Source organism: Antedon mediterranea, chromosome 2 (assembly GCF_964355755.1).
Source record: "Antedon mediterranea chromosome 2, ecAntMedi1.1, whole genome shotgun sequence".
NCBI lineage: Eukaryota > Metazoa > Echinodermata > Crinoidea > Comatulida > Antedonidae > Antedon > Antedon mediterranea.
The window spans coordinates 35,343,260-35,362,453 of record NC_092671.1 but is presented as its reverse complement, the minus strand read 5'-3'; the positions used below and the strand labels follow the sequence as shown (position 1 = coordinate 35,362,453).

The 19,194-nt window shown below is 34.7% G+C and overlaps 3 protein-coding genes across 3 annotated transcripts in view; 2 read left to right on the top strand and 1 right to left on the bottom strand.

Annotated features, from left to right (window-relative positions):
* LOC140040885 (phosphatidylethanolamine N-methyltransferase-like) overlaps positions 1-2,527 on the top strand; it is a 32,932-nt gene extending 30,405 nt beyond the window's left edge. The window contains exon 7 of the mRNA XM_072087145.1: positions 176-2,527. Coding sequence (XP_071943246.1) covers positions 176-314 — 139 coding nt within the window. The 3' untranslated portion in view covers positions 315-2,527. The remainder of the gene's footprint in view (positions 1-175) is intronic.
* A 1,102-nt stretch (positions 2,528-3,629) lies between these two features.
* LOC140040883 (fumarylacetoacetase-like) lies at positions 3,630-13,968 on the top strand. Its single transcript, XM_072087141.1, has 13 exons — positions 3,630-3,826; positions 7,433-7,543; positions 7,894-8,015; positions 8,387-8,527; positions 9,087-9,184; positions 9,429-9,478; positions 9,777-9,876; positions 10,717-10,847; positions 11,375-11,450; positions 11,623-11,669; positions 12,038-12,139; positions 12,739-12,856; positions 13,278-13,968. Exons 1-13 carry the CDS (start codon positions 3,746-3,748, stop codon positions 13,355-13,357), a joined length of 1,257 nt encoding a protein of 418 aa, XP_071943242.1. The 5' UTR covers positions 3,630-3,745; the 3' UTR covers positions 13,358-13,968.
* A 1,432-nt stretch (positions 13,969-15,400) lies between these two features.
* On the bottom strand, positions 15,401-18,899 carry LOC140039862 (normal mucosa of esophagus-specific gene 1 protein-like). The gene is made up of 4 exons (XM_072085440.1): positions 18,826-18,899; positions 17,731-17,819; positions 16,925-16,985; positions 15,401-15,988 (listed from the first exon to the last, which is right to left on the bottom strand). The coding sequence occupies exons 1-4, from the start codon at positions 18,883-18,885 to the stop codon at positions 15,911-15,913; spliced, it is 288 nt and encodes a 95-aa protein (XP_071941541.1). The 5' UTR covers positions 18,886-18,899; the 3' UTR covers positions 15,401-15,910.
* Between the last annotated feature and the right edge of the window lie 295 nt (positions 18,900-19,194).

Here is a 19,194-nt window from a genome sequence, read left to right as displayed (position 1 = left end):
CTGTCACTCATCAAGAGGGCCCCTTGATTGTCAGGATATGCTATTTAGAGTCACCCTATAAATAAGTTGAAATAAAATAGAACAAAAGTGGATGAATTGGCTATAGTAGTAGTAGTAAATAGCACTAAATTGAGCTCTGAAATAAATATCTAATTTGATTTCTTGAACTCAACAGGCATGCAAGTCCCATAGGGTTTGTATTCACTGTATTAGTGTGGACGTCTTACCAGATAGCACTGACATATGAAAGACCATTTACAGATGAAGTTTACCGGAAAAAAAGATTACAAAATGGCAGAAAGAAGGACTCTTGAAAAGAAAGACAAGTTTAAATTGAATTTTAATGCTTAAAATAAAAGTACAGTATTTTAATACTTAACATTGACAGTATTTAATAAGATTTAATATAATACCATTCACCACAATCCGTGCTACTTATAACCCTGCTATCATCATTGTGATTAGCACCAACAATGATCATCATCATTGTCAAATTCATTGTTATCAATATACTTTATCACACCACAGCTATGTTAAGGCTGGTGCTCATTGAACAATTCACATGCGAAGCGGCAAACATAAAATCGGCGGACCGTGATTTTGCAGCGACGGACGATTTCAGTGTATCAAATCAAACTTGTAGGCATCGTTTGATTTTCAACTTTTCAGTGGATGCGTGTATTTAAAAAAAAGTGTATTGGAGATACATTTGTAAATACCTAGGCCCAGCTTCTCTAGGCCTACTAGCCTATAGCTATTAGCTTCTCTCTCTATCACCAGATCGAACCGGAACTGTCTGGCGAAAATGATGCGTGACCCTGAGCTTCCAATGAATGGGAACATATTCAGATCGCAACACTTTGTTCGCGATGGTCTAACTTTTTCAAAGCTGCACGTGACTCGCTTTGCTTTGGCGCTTGATACGTGCCGCTTCACATGTGATTATTCAGTGTGCACCAGCCTTTATATTGTCATCGTCTTCTCTTGAAATAATTGCATAAAATTCTTTTCAAACCTATACTGCTATAGGGTTGCTTTTATCATTCCAATGATATCATAGTTGTTTCCCCAGCCATTGTTGGTGCTTTATCGTCCAATTGTCAATTTTTCTACCTTTGCTAATATAGAAAAAAAAAACAAGATAATTAATTTTTGTACTATACACCATATTTGCATGAGTGACTATTTATTTTTAAAAAAACGCACAGTATTTTGACAAATTGTCAGTTTAAACCATGAAGAAATTAGTTTAGACTTAATTTCTCTGTGTGCAAACAAAGTTTGTAGTTGGAGACCAATACCATTGTTAATAATACGTCTATTTAAATTATTTTTTTATTTACTATGTGGGGGCAGCAGACTACAATTAGCTCAGGAGACCAATAGCCAGATTTCATATGCTCAGCTCAGGGTTTAGTCCAATGATTTTTGTTTACATATACAGTACAGTATAATATCATTAGTGGAGATTAGAGTTCTTAAGCTTGGTTCCCACTAGTACGCAACGCAAGGATGTAGACCCAAAGCAAGCGAGTTGACCAATGACAAGCGACTTGTGATTGGTCACTTAATGTAGCGTTACGTACTTGCGTTATGTCGTTGTATCTTCCCAATTGAGAACCAAGCTTAACTTGAATAATTGAAATAAATAAAAAGTAATTGTGTAACTCTATGCTATGCATTTCTCCACAGTTAAAAAATTGGTATAACAAAAAATTGCAAACAAATAGGGTCTCTGGCTATGCTTTTGAGCAAGTTGTGTAGATGTCTTGGAAAACTTGTAAAATAAGTTAATTTATTAAATATTTGTTGCTAAAAAGCTATTTAAAATATTTTACCATCCTTGTGTATACTTCTTGGGATGATGCAATTTATTTGTACACTTTATTATAATATATTAGGGAAAAGGAAAACTTAATATGGAATTGACAATGTAAAGCTATGTCTACACTATCAAACTTTATGTGGCAAAAAAATATGATGTGCCCATATAGACATGATGATCACAATATTTAAGCATATCACTACCACTTTTTTGTCAACTAGTTTGGTAGTGTAGACAGAGCTTTAGTATGGTATTGGGCTTAGGCATATGATAGCATGTAGCGAAGGAGAAATGTTCTCTATATTATTTCACACATTCTTGATGTACTATTTGCCATATTGATGATTGTAAAACGTGGGTACAGGCTGACCCATTTATATTTAGAGCAGTATAAACCGTATTTATTCGATTAAACACCCCGAGGCGTTTATTGTTCAGGAGAGTTTTTAGAGGAGCGTTTATTCAGGGAGGTGTTTTTTTGGTGTAATGGTAACATGTATTATCTAATAAATACCCCTAGATATGAAAAAATACAACACAATTAATATCGAGAAGTGATAAAATACAGTAAAAATTGTATGAAAATGCTTGGTAAATTGTAGATCATGTCAATCAATGAATTCTACTACAAATAGAAATGTGTATATAATATTGTGTATATAATGCATATGGCAGGGCGTTTATTTGAGGACATAAATAAATAGGAGTTTATTCGAGGTGGGGGTGGGGGGGGGGGCGTTTATTCAAAATTTTGTTCTATGGGGCGGGGGTGGCATATATTCGAGGGAGGCATTTTTCAGGGCGGTGCGTTTATTCGAATAAATACGGATATATAAGTATCCTCCAATTTCTTGCTTAAAGAGAGAGTTGTTTCTTGTGTTTTTGGATGTATTGAATTTACTTTATGCAATTTTAGTTTGTTATTTTTAAAACTTGTATGTGTGGGTGTTTAGAACTCTTCACTTTTAATTTTATTTAAAAAAAAACATTTTAGATTTGTATACATGCCTATTTTATTTGATTTACAATCATAATTTTAACACACTCAATTCTGTTTTTTTTTATTACTTAACTACAATTCTGAAGGTTATACAGTAGGCATAACTACTTTCTGTGATTTTTTTGGTATTAATTTGATAATGATTTATTATATCTCTATCATTACTGATATTTCACTGTAAATGTTGAGGTTGTTAGTTAATAATGATGTCATACTGATTGATTGATTGATCAATAAGTGATATATTTAGGATAATGAGTAAAAAAGTAATTATGAATTGTGTATTTTTACAAATTACATGTGCTTTCATAATAATTATTAATAAAATATATAATTTATATTTAAATTTTACATGGGTGTGGTTAAGGAAATATGTGGGGTTGGGTGGAAATGTTTCCAGCAGAGTGAGGGTTCTAAAATATCAAATTGATTTTTTTTCTTTTTGATTTGTTATTTTCTATTTTTTTTTTAATACAGTTTAATAATACTATATTTACAATGATTGTATAGAAATAACAATTTGTACCATTGGTGCATGGAATACAGTCCTATTATTTTATTCCATTTTATAAAAATCTTTTTGAATAGTAGGGATAAGAATTATATGATTGTATATAATTTTAATAGAACTGTAGAACAAATAAATAAGTACAAACGATTAAAAACATAATGGGTTTTTTTTCATTTGATCACTTGGTATATTAATTTTCCTTTTTGGTGGTAATGAAAAATAACAAAATCCTTTATGAACTCTAGAGGGCGCTGGAATAAAAAAAAAAAGACTCCCTCAGCATGCAGCAGCTCTTTCCAACAAAACGTGTTTCTTGAATCTTGTTGGTTTTTAGCTGGGTTTGAGAGATTTCTAGCCTACCCATTTGCTATCATTTTAAAATAATAATTTAGTTTATCGACATCCAAATATGTCATATATTGTATACGACAAGGATTGCCACTTCCCGATTCAAAATCTTCCATACGGCGTATTTTCTACTGCAGAAAATGTAAGTATCATCATGCTTTGTCTGGATGTGTAGGCCAGTAATAGCTAGGCCTGCTGATGGGCCTACACCATTACTACTACTAGTACTATAATAAGAGAGAGTGTGTACGGTTTAAAACGGTGTGGGAGGCGGCGTTTGGAGCACGTTGATTGGTCGATATTGGAGGTGTGCCGGTGTGCCTGTTTTTATTTGGTTTTTATGAACAAAAAGAATTAGGAATATAAATATATCAATTTCATTCATTCAGTGTAGGCCTAGCCTAGGCCTATACCAACAAATTATAATTTAAGTCATAGGCCTACTACCATATTCAGGGAAAAATTTCATTTAACAATTTTGTTTACCAATATTGCTAATCAAACTGATTTTTAATTAAGTCGAGAAACATAGTTTTGTATTGTATTTTTTGCTACACAATTTAGCAATAAGATTGTTTTGTATAGCTTTTTGCTATGCTACACTGGCGAAAATGTTCCCTGATATTATAAGAATCGGTAATATTTTAATTAGAATATAAAATTAACTCCGTTGCTAAAGATACGGTACCGTATCAATGCTTTTAAAAACTAAAGATACGGTAATTATAGAGGGCGCTTCCGTTTGCTAAAAGTACGGTAAAATTGCATTCCTAAAACTCGTACCTAAATATAAAACTCGTTCCTAAATATAAAACTCGTTCCTAAATATAAAACTCCTTCCTAAATATTAAACTCCTTCCTAAATATTAAAAACCTAATCCTCTAAATAATCTCTCTTAAATTAAAAACTAAAAAAAAAAATAAAAAGACGTCAGGAAGAGTATCGAACCCCCAACCCCTTAAGCCAAAGCCTCATCACATGCCCACTAGGCTACACAGCTGGCTTGCAGAAAACCCATGCAATAACCTATTTGATTAACATCCACATTACATAGCGCCCTCTATAATTACCGTACCTTTAGTTTTTAAAAGTATGGATACGGTACCGTATCTTTATAGACATAACGTAAAATTAAACTGCTGTCCTGTAGTTTGGAAAAATATCCTATTGTTTTTAACTATTTGGTATATGCAAATTATGTTTGACTCTGATTTGATCAGAAGTGGTTGACTGTACCAATACCATCATCCTGTCTGACCATGGAGGTAAAAATAAGATTCCTCCATGGCCTGACTACCCTTCCCAATAAGCAATGTGCCCCAGCATGTTTCATTGATTTATACCTATTCGTACATATGATACATCTACAACAATTTTTGCTGGTATTATATTACAGTAACTATGTTGCATTCTCTACCATCATCGGATCTTCGTCCAAATTATAGTTTCACTGTGAAAACAAAAGAAATATGCTGGCAGTTTAATTGTCCAATGAAATTGCTAATGAACTACAGGCGTTCAGTCCTTATGTTCAAACAAGATTGATTGAATATTTAGTATACTTGTAGTACAGAGAACCTGGAAAAGTAGGGCATAAATTATAATAAAAAATTAAATATTAGATAGTCCGGCAATAAAGACTAATCAACTTCACAAATATATGAACACTTTTAATAAATAAACTTTTAATAAAATAAATCGACACTAGGCCTACTACTAGAACCAACTAACACATGGCGACCACAATGTCGATCGATAGGACGTGCGAGTGTGATGGCGCAACCGCCTCTTCCTTCCACCTTTCTTTCAAAAAGTTAAAAAATAAAAAACACAATGAAAGCAAAATAAAAGAATGTGGACAGGTAACAGGAATACAGAAATAAAAGTCCAATGGTAAACAGAATTGGGCAATCAAGTGATGCTTGAATGAAATTGGTAGTGGCATCAATGTCAAGTGTCGCCTTCACATGGAAATGATGATAGGAATAGTGTAGAGATGGTGCTTGAATAACATTGACTCGGCTGAAGCTGGTTTGTCGATAAGGCCGGTGGGCAGATCATGTTGTGGACCTTGAGTGAGGTCACTCTATGATACAGAGTTCTTCGTCAGGGAGTGTAGTATAGTCGTTCTCTGCGAGTATGAAATGCAGTGAATATTTTCGCCAGTGTAGCATAGCAAAAAGCTATACAAAACAACCTTATTGCTATATACATTTCTAAAATTGCTTAGCAAAAAATACAATAGAAAACTATGTTTCTTGACTCAAAAATCAGTTTTGTTATAATAGCAATAATAACAAAATTTTTAAATGAAATTTTTCTCTGGAAATGTGAATTGCCGAGACTATTTCTATCAGCTGCTGGAAGAAATCTGCACTGACTTACTGAGTGTGAAGTGTGTGGTCGTTGAGAAGATTGGCACAAAATGCAAGATTTACTAAAAGCTTGGTTAGGAGCCATTTGTTTGGAAAAATTGTTATACTGTGGCCAGTGTGCTTTGTTGAAAATAGCTGCGAGACATGCTTTGGAGTCGGCCTGAGGTTTTTTAGCTGGTAGCGTTGTGATGTTTGTTGGGAGATCCAAGTTGTGCGCTCCTAAAGACTGGAAACCAAAATGCTGGCGAATTGTTTGCCAAATATCAGAGAGAGATGTCGATTGCTTTATAATAGAATTCCTGGATAAAACTGGGCAAAAGTTGGCGATTTGGCTTAACATATATTCAAGTTGAGCATTTTTTTGGTGCTATGTTTTTCTCGATGTGGCTGAGACAGTGTCCTTATCGTCAAGTATTCCCCTTGTGGGGTTTCCTGCAGTTTTCTTTTTCCAAGTGAATGCGTCCGCAAGGAATGGTGAAAGATTGGCATCAAGAGAAAAAATATATAATAAATTCTGTCGCCAGTTTTCAAAGGAGTTAACTGTTTCATTTTTGGTAAGTTGCCATTGTTTTGAGGCTCTCGCAGTAGCCATGTTGTGAGCGGTAGACGCTGACGGTAACGTAACAAGGCTAGGCTTTACTCGCGTGTCGGCTGAGAGGGCGTTCGATTTATCTATGCGAGCTAGACTTCAGGATCGAGTCCGGTAGCCTAGAAAAAATGTTCAGTGATTTGTAAAGGTATGAAAAGTCTCTGTCTTCTGTTTATTGAAGCGATTTCGCGGTAGTGGGTAATGCGCTGCCACCACGGTAATAAAAACTATTCAACTTCACAAAGATATGAACACTTTTAATAAATAAACGAAAGTAATATCAATCGACACTAGGCCTACTACTAGAACCAACTAACACATGGCGACCATACATTCATGTAATGGCGGTCATACATTCAATTCGTATTTATAACGCTCCAAATTCTTTCCAAAAAAGATAAGTTGTAAGGCGCAACGCCAGAACCGCTAGCACTCGTAAATTTGTTGGAATAAATATGATTTCAGATGCCTTTTAAACAAGTTTGTAGATTTTGATTTCGTGATGTGAATCGGAAGAGTGTTTCACATATAGATGGAGCGCAGACACTAAAGGAACGATCACCGTACGTTATTAGGCATATACATATATACATGCCAACATCGGAAGTTAAACAAATGAAGGGTGGTGTTTTATTAGGTCAACAGCACCCTCTATCTATTATCAAGAGGTAAGGTGTGCAGTGTGTGACGTCACAAGTGGTATAGGTTCTTCACCTTGTTACATTCATTTACATCTTACTATTCTTAACTCTACTTATTCCCAATTCTGGTATCTTATCTTAGGCTCAACATCGTATTGGAGTTGCTATCGGCAACAAGATTCTTGACCTGAGTGTCGTCAAGGATCTTTTCAATGGACCAATTATGTCAGAGTGCAACCATGTTTTCTCGGAGGTAAGTGTTCATGTGGAATTTACTGGTTTTTTTTTAAGATTTCATATTCAAATGTGTATTAGTACATTAAATGTTCCTAAATCATTAAAACCTTGTGCAATGCAGAATATTCAAATTAAAATAATCGTAACATAGTAATAATAATATTAATAATATTAATAATAGTTCATTTTTATATAGCATATATTAGCAAGCTCTCAATGCGCTCCACATTATTACCCCGGTCATTTTTTGGATCAAACAGGTACGGAAACAATAATAATGCAGCTAGTAGTAATCAGCGCAAAGTTATGTCTTGATCTGATGAGTAAATTAATACATTTTAAAGATGTTTCATTTTGTGTTGATAGACCACATTGAATTCATTCATGGCATTGGGAAAGCCAGCCTGGCAAGAAGCAAGAGTGACGCTAACCAAACTGCTGTCAGCTGATGAACCAACCCTGCGAGACAACAGCACACTAAGATCCCAGTAAGTAAACTACATTCATTGCTTGTATTTTATTTATCTTACTTATATCTTCCGAGACAGTACAAATAAATCTGTGGGCCGATACAGGCTTAGTTCGTATAACCCGGTTAAGTTGTACCAAATATAGATAATAAATTAAATACCCCAAAAAATAATTCATGGTCCTCCACAAATCAACTACCAGGCTATTCAGGAAATTAGATTCAGGGATGTAATTTATTTTTTTTTTACAGAATAGATGATTGATGATTGACAAATATTACTTGGTAGGTCATTCCAGAGGGTCCATATTTTTTAAAAGGATCTTATCACCAGAGGTGGTTAAAAGATGTTTTTAGTGATGTAGTAAAAATAATAATCTTTTTTTTTAGAGCTTTTGTCGACCAGGACAAAGCAACAATGCATTTACCAGCTAGAATTGGAGACTACACCGACTTCTATTCGTCTCGATATCATGCTACAAATGTTGGGACGATGTTCAGAGGGAAGGACAACGCCCTCCAACCTAACTGGTAAGATATAACATATTTGTGGCAATATGAAGTGTCCATGGAGAATCTAGGATACAATCGGCATTTTGTTAATATCTAACACTGCACTAGTTTTGATAGAAACAATGTAGACATTGTTGTATATAGAAAGAAAAAAGATTGAACTGTATCTAGCAGACAAACATAGCTTAATGACCACAAGAAGGTCCATAACAAATATCAAAACTAAATAGTCAAATAAAAAAAGTCAAATAGAAAATCTAAACCTTCGATGTAAGACCATCTTTCTGTCTCAACTGGTTAAGATGATATAATAACAATAAACATTTAATATTGAATCAAGTGGTACTAGGTGATATGCCCAAATATGGTAGTGATATGCCCAAATATGGTAGTGATACGCCCAAATATGGTAGTGATACGCCCAAATATGGTAGTGATACGCCCAAATATGGTAGTGATATGCTCAAATATGGCAGTGATATGCCCAAATATGGCAGTGATATGACATCGTCATGTCCATATTTATATTTTTGATAGTGTAGACAGAGCTTAATCAAAGTATAAATTTGTTTATTAGGCGACATCTTCCAGTTGGTTACCATGGCCGTGCATCATCTGTTGTCATTTCTGGCACTCCATTAAAGAGGCCTTGTGGACAGCAGAAACCAGAGGACAGTAAGTAAATTGATTTTAGCTAGCTTAGTAAAATGTCAATAACAATATTTCAGTAAAGTTAGTAGTGATGAGCTTGGTTAAAAAGGGTACTAAGCCAAATACCGGACTATGACAGGACTAAAACAGCACTGCTAACAAGAGTTTGAAAGCATGTTCTTGTTCTCTTCCTGTAATAGTTCTTGCTTGTCCTGTAAAATATGCAAACAAACATTTATTATATGTTTTTATATTCCTTTTCCAATAGAACCTCCTGTTTTGGGAGCCTGCAAGTTGATGGATTTTGAGCTAGAAATGGTACAGTGATATAATTGTTTAAGTTGCACAGAATATTGCTTAAGCTCTGTCTACATTATCAAGCTTTATGTGACAACAAAATGTGATGTGCCTATGGACACAATGATGTCATTTCAGTAACTTATTTGAGCATATCACTACCATATTTGGGCACATCACACTTTTTTTGTCAAACTAGTTTGAGAGTGTAGACAGAGCTTTATTGCAGAGGTAGTATCCAAGTGCTGCAGTGTTGATGTTGTTTTCATGATGTATTTATTTGTCATTGGTCCATTTGGTTTCTATACCTTTTTTGTAGGCATTTTTCACTGGACCAGGAAACAAGTTAGGAGAGCCAATCGCCATTGATAAAGCACAGGATCATATATTTGGTTGTGTTGTCATGAATGATTGGAGCGGTAAGTGCTCAAATGGAGTGTTGAGTAACAGTTTAATATTCTTTTATCCAATTGACTGATCTGTAAGCCTAGGAGTAAAATTATAAGTGCTCAAATGGGGTGTTTAGTAATGGATTAATATTCTTTTATTTGATTGACTGATCTGTAAGGGCAGGAGTAAGATCATAAGTGCTCAAATGGCGTTTTTAGTAACAGATTAATATTCTTTTATTTGATTGACTGATCTGTAAGGGCAGGAGTAAGATCATAAGTGCTCAAATGGCGTTTTTAGTAACAGATTAATATTCTTTTATTTGATTGACTGATCTGTAAGGGCAGGAGTAAGATAATAAGTGCTCAAATGGCGTTTTTAGTAACAGATTAATATTCTTTTATTTGATTGACTGATCTGTAAGGGCAGGAGTAAGATCATAAGTGCTCAAATGGAGTGTTTAGTAATGGATTAATATTCTTTTATTTGATTGACTGATCTGTAAGGGCAGGAGTAAGATCATAAGTGCTCAAATGGCGTGTTTAGTAATGGATTAATATTCTTTTATTTGATTGACTGATCTGTAAGGCTAGGAGTAAGATAATAAGTGCTCAAATGGCGTGTTTAGTAATGGATTAATATTCTTTTATTTGATTGACTGATCTGTAAGGGCAGGTGTAAGATCTATAACCCAAACTACAGGCCAAAAAAAGTGCAAGTTGACTACTGTAGCTTCAGTAGATGATATGAATCTGGGTAACTACCATAGTTGCACTAGACAAATGTACATGGTGTATGACTTGCATGTGCGTAAGTGTGTTGCCCAACTAATTAATTGTAATGTAGTTTGTCATGATATTTTTTTACAGCCCGAGATATTCAGAAGTGGGAGTATGTACCCCTTGGACCTTTCTTAGCAAAGAACTTTGGCACAAGCATCTCGCCATGGATCGTAACAATGGAAGCACTTGCCCCATACACGGTTGCTAATGAAACACAGGTAAGTGCTTAAATATGGTAGTGATATGTGAGAATGTGGTGTGGCCATATTTAATGATGTCATATCACTACCATATTTGGCCATATCACTACGATATTTGGACACATCACACTTTTTTAGTCAAACAAGTTTGATTTGTAGACAGAGCTTAAGTAGAACACCATCATCTGCTACTTTTGCTCTGTCCACACTATCAAACTTTATGTGACAAACAAATTTGATGTGCCCAAATATGGACATAGTTACCCTGGTCACATTTTCACAACATATTTTGGGGCCTCAAGACTTCTTGCTAATTTAATCTTGATTTACCTTGATCTTGGACATCTAAAGCAATGTTTGTGTGTCCCTGATGATGTCATATCACTACCATATTTAGGAATAGCACTTACCATAATTGGGTACATCACACTTTTTTGTAAAACTAATTTTATAGTGTAGACAGATCTTATAGGTCTAGATTTACAGATTACACTCTAGTTTATAAACTACAGTGCTTGTTATACCGTTTTTATGTTGTTTTTCAGGATCCTAAACCTCTTCCATATCTATACCATGAAGATGACTACAATTTTGATATAAATCTTTCAGTTAAACTCAAAGGTAATTCTTTTTTCTATTCTATCCATACCACAACAATGTGGCTGTAAATCTAAGAATCTAGCCAGATAGAATTATAATTTATGTGGTGTTCTATGTCTGTTTTGGGGCATCTCAAGTTAATCTTTATATAAATAACCCTTGTCTAATAGTATATCTACATTTTGTTTTTCAGGTGATGGCATGAGCGAAGGCAAGGTGGTCTCAAATTCAAATGCTAAGGTAATCATTTATTCAATAATTGACTGCAGCCCCAGAAACTAGATCTTTTTTTTATTATTATTTATTTATTCTTGGCGACCTCTTCAGTCAAAGACTGGTCTCCCAGAGTGCCCAGTTATGATCAGTGGCCGTGATGTACTAGTACACCGGAGTAACCCCCTACTCATCTCAAAAGATGTACTAGGTGTACTATGAGCTAGATGTGTACACTGAACCTATGGATTATAGTCCTTATCCCAGAAGACTCTCGTAAGACTGATTTGTTTGTAACATTACATATGTTTGTCAACATAAAACACTTATATTACATTTATATTATATCCTTTCATATTATTGTTTTGTAACATTTCTATATCATCATTTGATAGTACCTGTACTGGACTATGAAGCAGCAGTTGGCCCATCACTCCGTCACAGGCTGCAACATTCAACCTGGTGACCTACTAGGCTCAGGAACAATCAGTGGACCCGTAAGAGCAAAGATTTATGGCCCATTTACACTATGGCGATAACGATCAATTATAAATAGATAAGCATGCATTTTTCCTGCATAAAATAAATAAAATCTTAAAAAGTTTTCATCCCAGAAACATATTATAACCATCTATGCTTCCTTTGATGAAAACAATATTTTCAAACGTCTAATCAAATGACGTCGTGATTAGTAAGAATATTATTGTTACAATATGATTTTATTGTTTTATTGATCATGACGTCATTTGATTGGATTTTGAAAACATTATTTTTATCAAGGACAGCATAATTAATTATCCTAGACTTCTAGAAAGAAAACCTTTCTAATTTCCTTTGTTTTATGTAAAATAATACCTGCTTATCTATTTATCATTCTAGTGTAAATGGACCTTTAGACTAACTTTTGGTCAATATACAGTATTACAAAAAAAGTGGTATAGTTTCCATTAGGAAGCAAAATACAGAGTTAACTGGGATCAGATGATTTACTTTTAAATACTTGACAAACTTTGTCTGCTGTTCAAGTTGCAAGAACAAATAGTTAATACTTTCTATAGTGACAATCTTCATTATTTTCAAATGTCAACTTCTGTAGGATCCAACTTCCCTTGGATGCATGCTGGAGCTGTCTTGGAAAGGAACACGAGAAGTGGATCTTGGAAATGGAGTAACAAGGAAATTCCTTAAGGATAACGATGAAGTCATTTTATCAGGTTAAAATTGTCATTTTTCTTACAACCTTACAACATAATTTCAACACTCAAACAATACAGGGAAACTAAAACTAGCAACAGGCTTCAGTTATTTTACTGTAACAAATTTGTATCTGATGCCCAGTGGCGCAACGGCTATGAGCGCTCACTGGCTAAACCCAAGGGCCCCGGTGCTTATGGGGGTCCCTGAGCAGTGCCCAGAGGGGAAAAGGCATTAAAATATGTCAAAAAATGCTAAAACCGCAGAGTCCTCTAGCATTGGAGGGCCACTTAGGGTTCCTTAAAGCAAGAGCATCGGGCCTCTGCGTTACGCCACTGCTGATGCCAGTTGGGGAAGTAAGTTGTCAACTTGTCTTGTCTGTGCTATGAAAAGTGTTTTACCCTAATTGAGTGCTGGTATACGTTTGTTTTTTGTCTATAGGGTATTGTCAAGGAGACGGTTTTAAAGTAGGGTTTGGTGAATGCTCCGGAAAGATCTTGCCAGCTAACCCACTGCCATAGAGGGGACATTTATTTATGATTATACAACTCACTCTCATAGAAAAACTCGAGACCAACTCATTTCAACATCATAGAAACACAGTGATGTTTTTACAGATCACTCCCACTGAAACATAGAGATCAGACTGAAACTTGGAAATCGGACTGAAACTTGGAGATCGGATGAAAAGACATTACAATAACTCCCCTCAAACAGCAAAAACACACAATGTGGTCATTGTTACAAATCACTCCCACTGAAACTCTTGAGAGTGAACTGAATCAAGATTGAATAGACATTACACAATAACTCCTCTCAACATAACAAAAACACACAATGTGGTCATTGTTACAAATCACTCCCACTGAAACTCTTGAGAGTGAACTGAATCAAGATTGAATAGACATTACAATAACTCCCCTCAAACAGCAAAAACACACAATGTGGTCATTGTTACAAATCACTCCCACTGAAACTCTTGAGAGTGAACTGAATCAAGATTGAATAGACATTACACAATAACTCCTCTCAACATAACAAAAACACACAATGTGGTCATTGTTACAAATCACTCCCACTGAAACTCTTGAGAGTGAACTGAATCAAGATTGAATAGACATTACAATAACTCCCCTCAAACAGCAAAAACACACAATGTGGTCATTGTTACAAATCACTCCCACTGAAACTTAGATATCGGACTGAATTAGATTGAAGAGACATTACAATAACTATCTTTAACATAACAGAACCACACAGTGTGATCACCACAGAAATCTCTAGCAATTTCAACCATTCAGTAATGTTTGAGAATGATAAATGTATTATTTGGTCTTTTCCACAGAAATGGTAAGCTACTAAAATATGATAGCTGTCATTTCGCTTCGTTACACATGAATAGATAGTGGTCAATTAATATGTATGATTAGTTTGTAGAACTAATCTTTGTCGTATATTTTAAACTAGTACTATGGCATGCAATTGCAATATTTAATTTGACATCCTTCCTAAGCTCTTCCCTGTCCCCTCCCCTGCCTCTTGCCCCTCCCACTGCCTCATTTTGACGTGTGCTGGACATTTCTGCAATGCAGAACACGGCATTGACCTCTGTAATTATGTACCGTATTGGACATTACATTTATAATATTCTGAAATTTATTAAATACTTCTTCATCATTTAATGGTGTTAATTATGAGAATGTGATGATTTACTTTTGCACAAAATGATATTTAATATTTAAATATCTCTGAACTAAAAGTTCTATCAAGTTTATTTATTTATCTCTTTAAAAAGATTTTATTTCGTTTTTATTCACCTCAATCAGCTAAGTTGATTAAAATGTTCCTGAATAAATTATTACAAAGAAAAAAATGGGTTTGTGTTTAGTGTCCGTTATAATTTGGTTTAACAATCATTTGTTTTGTTATTGTGACATCTGATAATATTTGAGTGTGATTGTTGGTGTGACGAACGCGGAGAGTATGTATTTAAATCTATCGTGCGTTTCCAAATATGGTCAGGTAAAGAATTGAGATGTACTCACTTAAAGATGTATTGTCCCCTGAAAAAAAATTTTTTTTTAAAAATATATTTTAATATCACATAATAGTTATAATAATTAAAAAAGAATTATTTACCTGAAAAAACTGTAATTTAAAGTAAAAAATAGTCAAATTGGCTGGCAGCCAATGTTTTTGGTTAAATTTGACCCATTTATTTTTTCATTCTATATAAGAAAACGTTTTTTTGGTATGATTTTTTGATTAACTTGATTAAAACTATAACATAACCTAAACAAAGTCTAATTTAATTATTCTTCATTTTTCATGTTTTTGTGGGGAAATACATCTTTAAGATAAGGTAATAAGATGTAAAGCACACATATCCACAAAGTGCTCAAGTCGCTTAACCCTTATAAGCTTCATTAATAATCCTCAAGTATGACAAAACTGTGCTTAACATTTTAATTCATTTATTTCAAACCGCACAATATTGCCTCGTTATTTTAGCGTATTTATTTTAACCACAAAATATATATTGACATATCTCTATAATAATTGACTTATCTCTATAATAATTGACTATTTCTATATACATACAATTTCTATCATACAATATTTAATTTATCATAATATATTTTATCATTTCTACAAACAAAACAGCAAATGTTGGTATCTTAAAATTCAAGTATGAGGAATGTCTATATACAGAGCCAACCTGAGAATAAAACTAAGACAGCATCATACGACGAGGCCCGACGAAACGTGTTGACTCGTCGGAGCTGTCGGAGTTAAATCCCGACGAGATATACCAATATCTTGAGATATACCTTTACCATGCAGCTATACAATTAATTTTAAAGCTCCATGGTTTTACGTCGTCGGAGAACTTTAAACATGTTTAATTTTCTCCCGACGAGACGACTCGTTGGGCGGGCATTGTCGTACGATGCTGTCTGAGGTGGCCTAAGGAAAACAGCAAAAACGCATTAAAAAGCTATTTTTTCTAATTGGCTTTTAGCAAGAAGATCGAGTAAAACGCGAAACAAAATGGCCCGATTGTCGTCACGTCTTTATCTTCTACTGCCGATTTCTCGTTTTAGTTGTTCTACAGCGGCATTCATCTCGTACTTCTGTCCTCCTTTAAATAGCTGAAATGATAAATTTCCAACAGAAAACATTTTAATTAAAAGAAGTTCTTTATAGAAATGACGAATCTCTAGTTTAATCAGAGAGGAGAATCACGCGTGACCAGGTTTTATACATTTTACCGGCCGGCACAAATTGATCTTTACTACTGCGTTCGAGATTGTTACGTCAAACCTATTTTTAATTTTATATGAAAGTTTAATCTAACGTATGACAACCATAATACTATAATTTATTGCAATTTTTTATTTATACATTTTGTCAGTTGCACAATACATAAATCGATGATATAGAAATAAGTAGGCTATAAAAAATAATAAATATGGATACGTGTTATTATTTATTCAGGAAAAAGATTTTTTTTTACAAAATATAATTACAAATCAACAAATTAAACACGATCATATAGTCACTTTCCTCATGGAGTAATATCCTCCAGGAAAGCACAAAAGCAGTCTAAAATTATACCACACTGAAGCGTCATTATTTTTAATTTTAATGTATAGCCCTACAATAATTAAAGTGACCGCCATTCTAATTTTAAAGATTTATTTTAAATTTTTATGTGGACGAAGATTATTTAATGATTTGTAATAAATAAACGTTAGCCTTGTCTACACTATCAAACTTTATGTGACAAAAATGTGATGTGCCCATATATGGAAATGATGATGTCATATCACTAATATTTGGGCGTATCACTATCATATTTGAACATCACACTTTTTTGTCAAACTTGTTTGATTGTGTAGACAGAGCTTTATGTCAATTTACGAGCGGCAACGGTAGCGAAAATCGTGTAGCTTGTCCCACGTAGAATCCGTATCCGTCCGTCCACTTGATTCCGTGTTGTGTGTAAATGGTCATTCAATGACATATGCTCTATATTTGTATTACCATTACCGCTCGTCTGTGTAAATTGACATTTAATGTCTTACCTTTTGTGTTTCCTCTGGATTCACTTTTATCCACGGATGTGGGTTCTTCCATTTTATAAATCTGTAGTATCAAAATGGAGACGTTAAACGTGGAGAAATTCATATATTATAGAATCTCCATTTATATGCAAGTAATACAACGATTTACTTTTATATTGCTTGATATTACCAATGCAATCTAACAACAGGACACTGAGCTCGCCTTCCCAAGAGAGGAACTCTTAAGGTCTTTTGAACTCATGTTTGGCTGCTGCGACAAATACCAACAGTAACGTAGGCCTACTGTGTCTCTGTAAAGCTTGGTTCCCACTAGAACGTAACGCAAGGACGTAAACGCAACGCAAGCGTTTTAACCAATTACAAGCGAAGTTATAGACAGTTAGCAATCACAAGCAAATAAGCCATCGCTTGTGATTGGTCAATTCACTTGCGTTGCGTTACGTCCTTGCGTTGCGTCGCTAGTGGGAACCACGCTTTTACGTTAAGTTCTATTGGGAACCAAGCTTTAAGGGGCGTAAAACTGATCATGCCGCAGCCACAGATAAAACCCTTTGATATCCGGAGCTCATCATCCTGTTGGATTGCCTTACGGTATTACTGAACTTGAGTATTTAAACTAAGTAGGATGTAATCAATGGATTTATAGTTGATAAATAATAATTATTGTGAATGGAGTTGCTTTTACCCTAGAGGAATTTCCTCCATGCTTTTACCGGGAAAGAGTGAAATTTACCCTCAATCCGTATACCCACCCATCTCCATCCACAAGAGCAGAAATAACAAATAACAAAATGTTTTATACATACGACACATCTTTCTTCTGTAGTGCAGCATAGCCGACGAATGCTGTTGCCATGGAGCACGCAAATCCAAGTATAACACCAAGCGGCATTAACTATAAGTAATATTGAACTGTTATTATTATTACCACTCATTGTCGATCGCCAATACCGGATATAATATAATCTTTGGCGTTTTCACCATCGTAAGCTCTGTCTACACCATCAAACTAGTTTGACGAACAAATGTGATGTGCCCATATATGGACATGATGATGTCATATCACTACCATACTGTAAAAATAGTGTTTAGATCTTATAAACATGTATAGGTTCTAAATACATTCTAAACATTCAGTATCCAATTCAACACATCGGTGGCGTGTTGATTGTTAAACATATGGAGCAATATAAAGACACGTTTAGGTTTTAAACGTGTTTAATAATGTCATGTGTGGAGCTTTTTTCCGCCACAGTAAAATCGTATGCACGCAACGCTAAACACGTACCTAAACATGTTGACTGAACATAATAGTGACATGTTGACTGCTAAACGAGTGTAGGAAAACAACATGTAGCTAAACACGTAACTACGTGTTTAAAAGCTAAATGTGTGGAAAAATATATATGTTTGAGATCTAACCACTATTTTCACAGTGCATGTGTATATCACTACCATATTTGGGCACATCACACCTTTTTTTTCAAACTAGTTTGATATTGTAGAGAGAGCTTTAGTCATTGGAATCATCTCCGTCTTCAACATCATCAATATCAAAAGTATCATCGTTACAATGTGTAAGTTAATAATCCTTAGGCATCATTTCGTCATCGTAATCGTCATCGGTCAACATCGTCGATCGTCTACATTTTGTTCGTATTTTACTGATTTTTATAACATTGTGTTGGGCGGTCCGCGCACTATGTCATGTCGGCAAGAGACTTGGAACGTTTGATCTCAGTCTTATTCATACCCAACTGCTCTTTCGTTTGTCCATGGACAATAGTACTCAAAACAACATGTAAACAAAACACGTAACTTTTCTTATTGCATTACATTAAAAACGAATCATTTTACACATTCTAGTATTATTTATATTCACAACATAATCCCGTACGTACTTCATAATTAGCCCTGCTAAACCTGGCAAATATGCCACGTCCGCCGATTCCTCGTGCCATCTTCAATAAGTTAAGTGTATGCGTACAGTTGTATTATTTATAGGCTACAGTTAGTCTAAGAAAATAAATAAGATAAACACAAATAAATGAAGTAGGCCCCTGGTTTAGGAATAAGTGGCCCTCCAACGCTGGAGGCCTCTAGCGTTTTTAGCCTTTTCGACATAATTATGGTATTGTAATGCCTTCTCCTCTGGGCACTGCTCAGTGGCCCCCATAAGCTCCGGGGCCTGGGTTTAGCCATTGAGCGCTCATAGCCGTTACGTCACTAGGGTGTTGCGAGCATAATTCAGTCATTAATGTTTAAGAGCC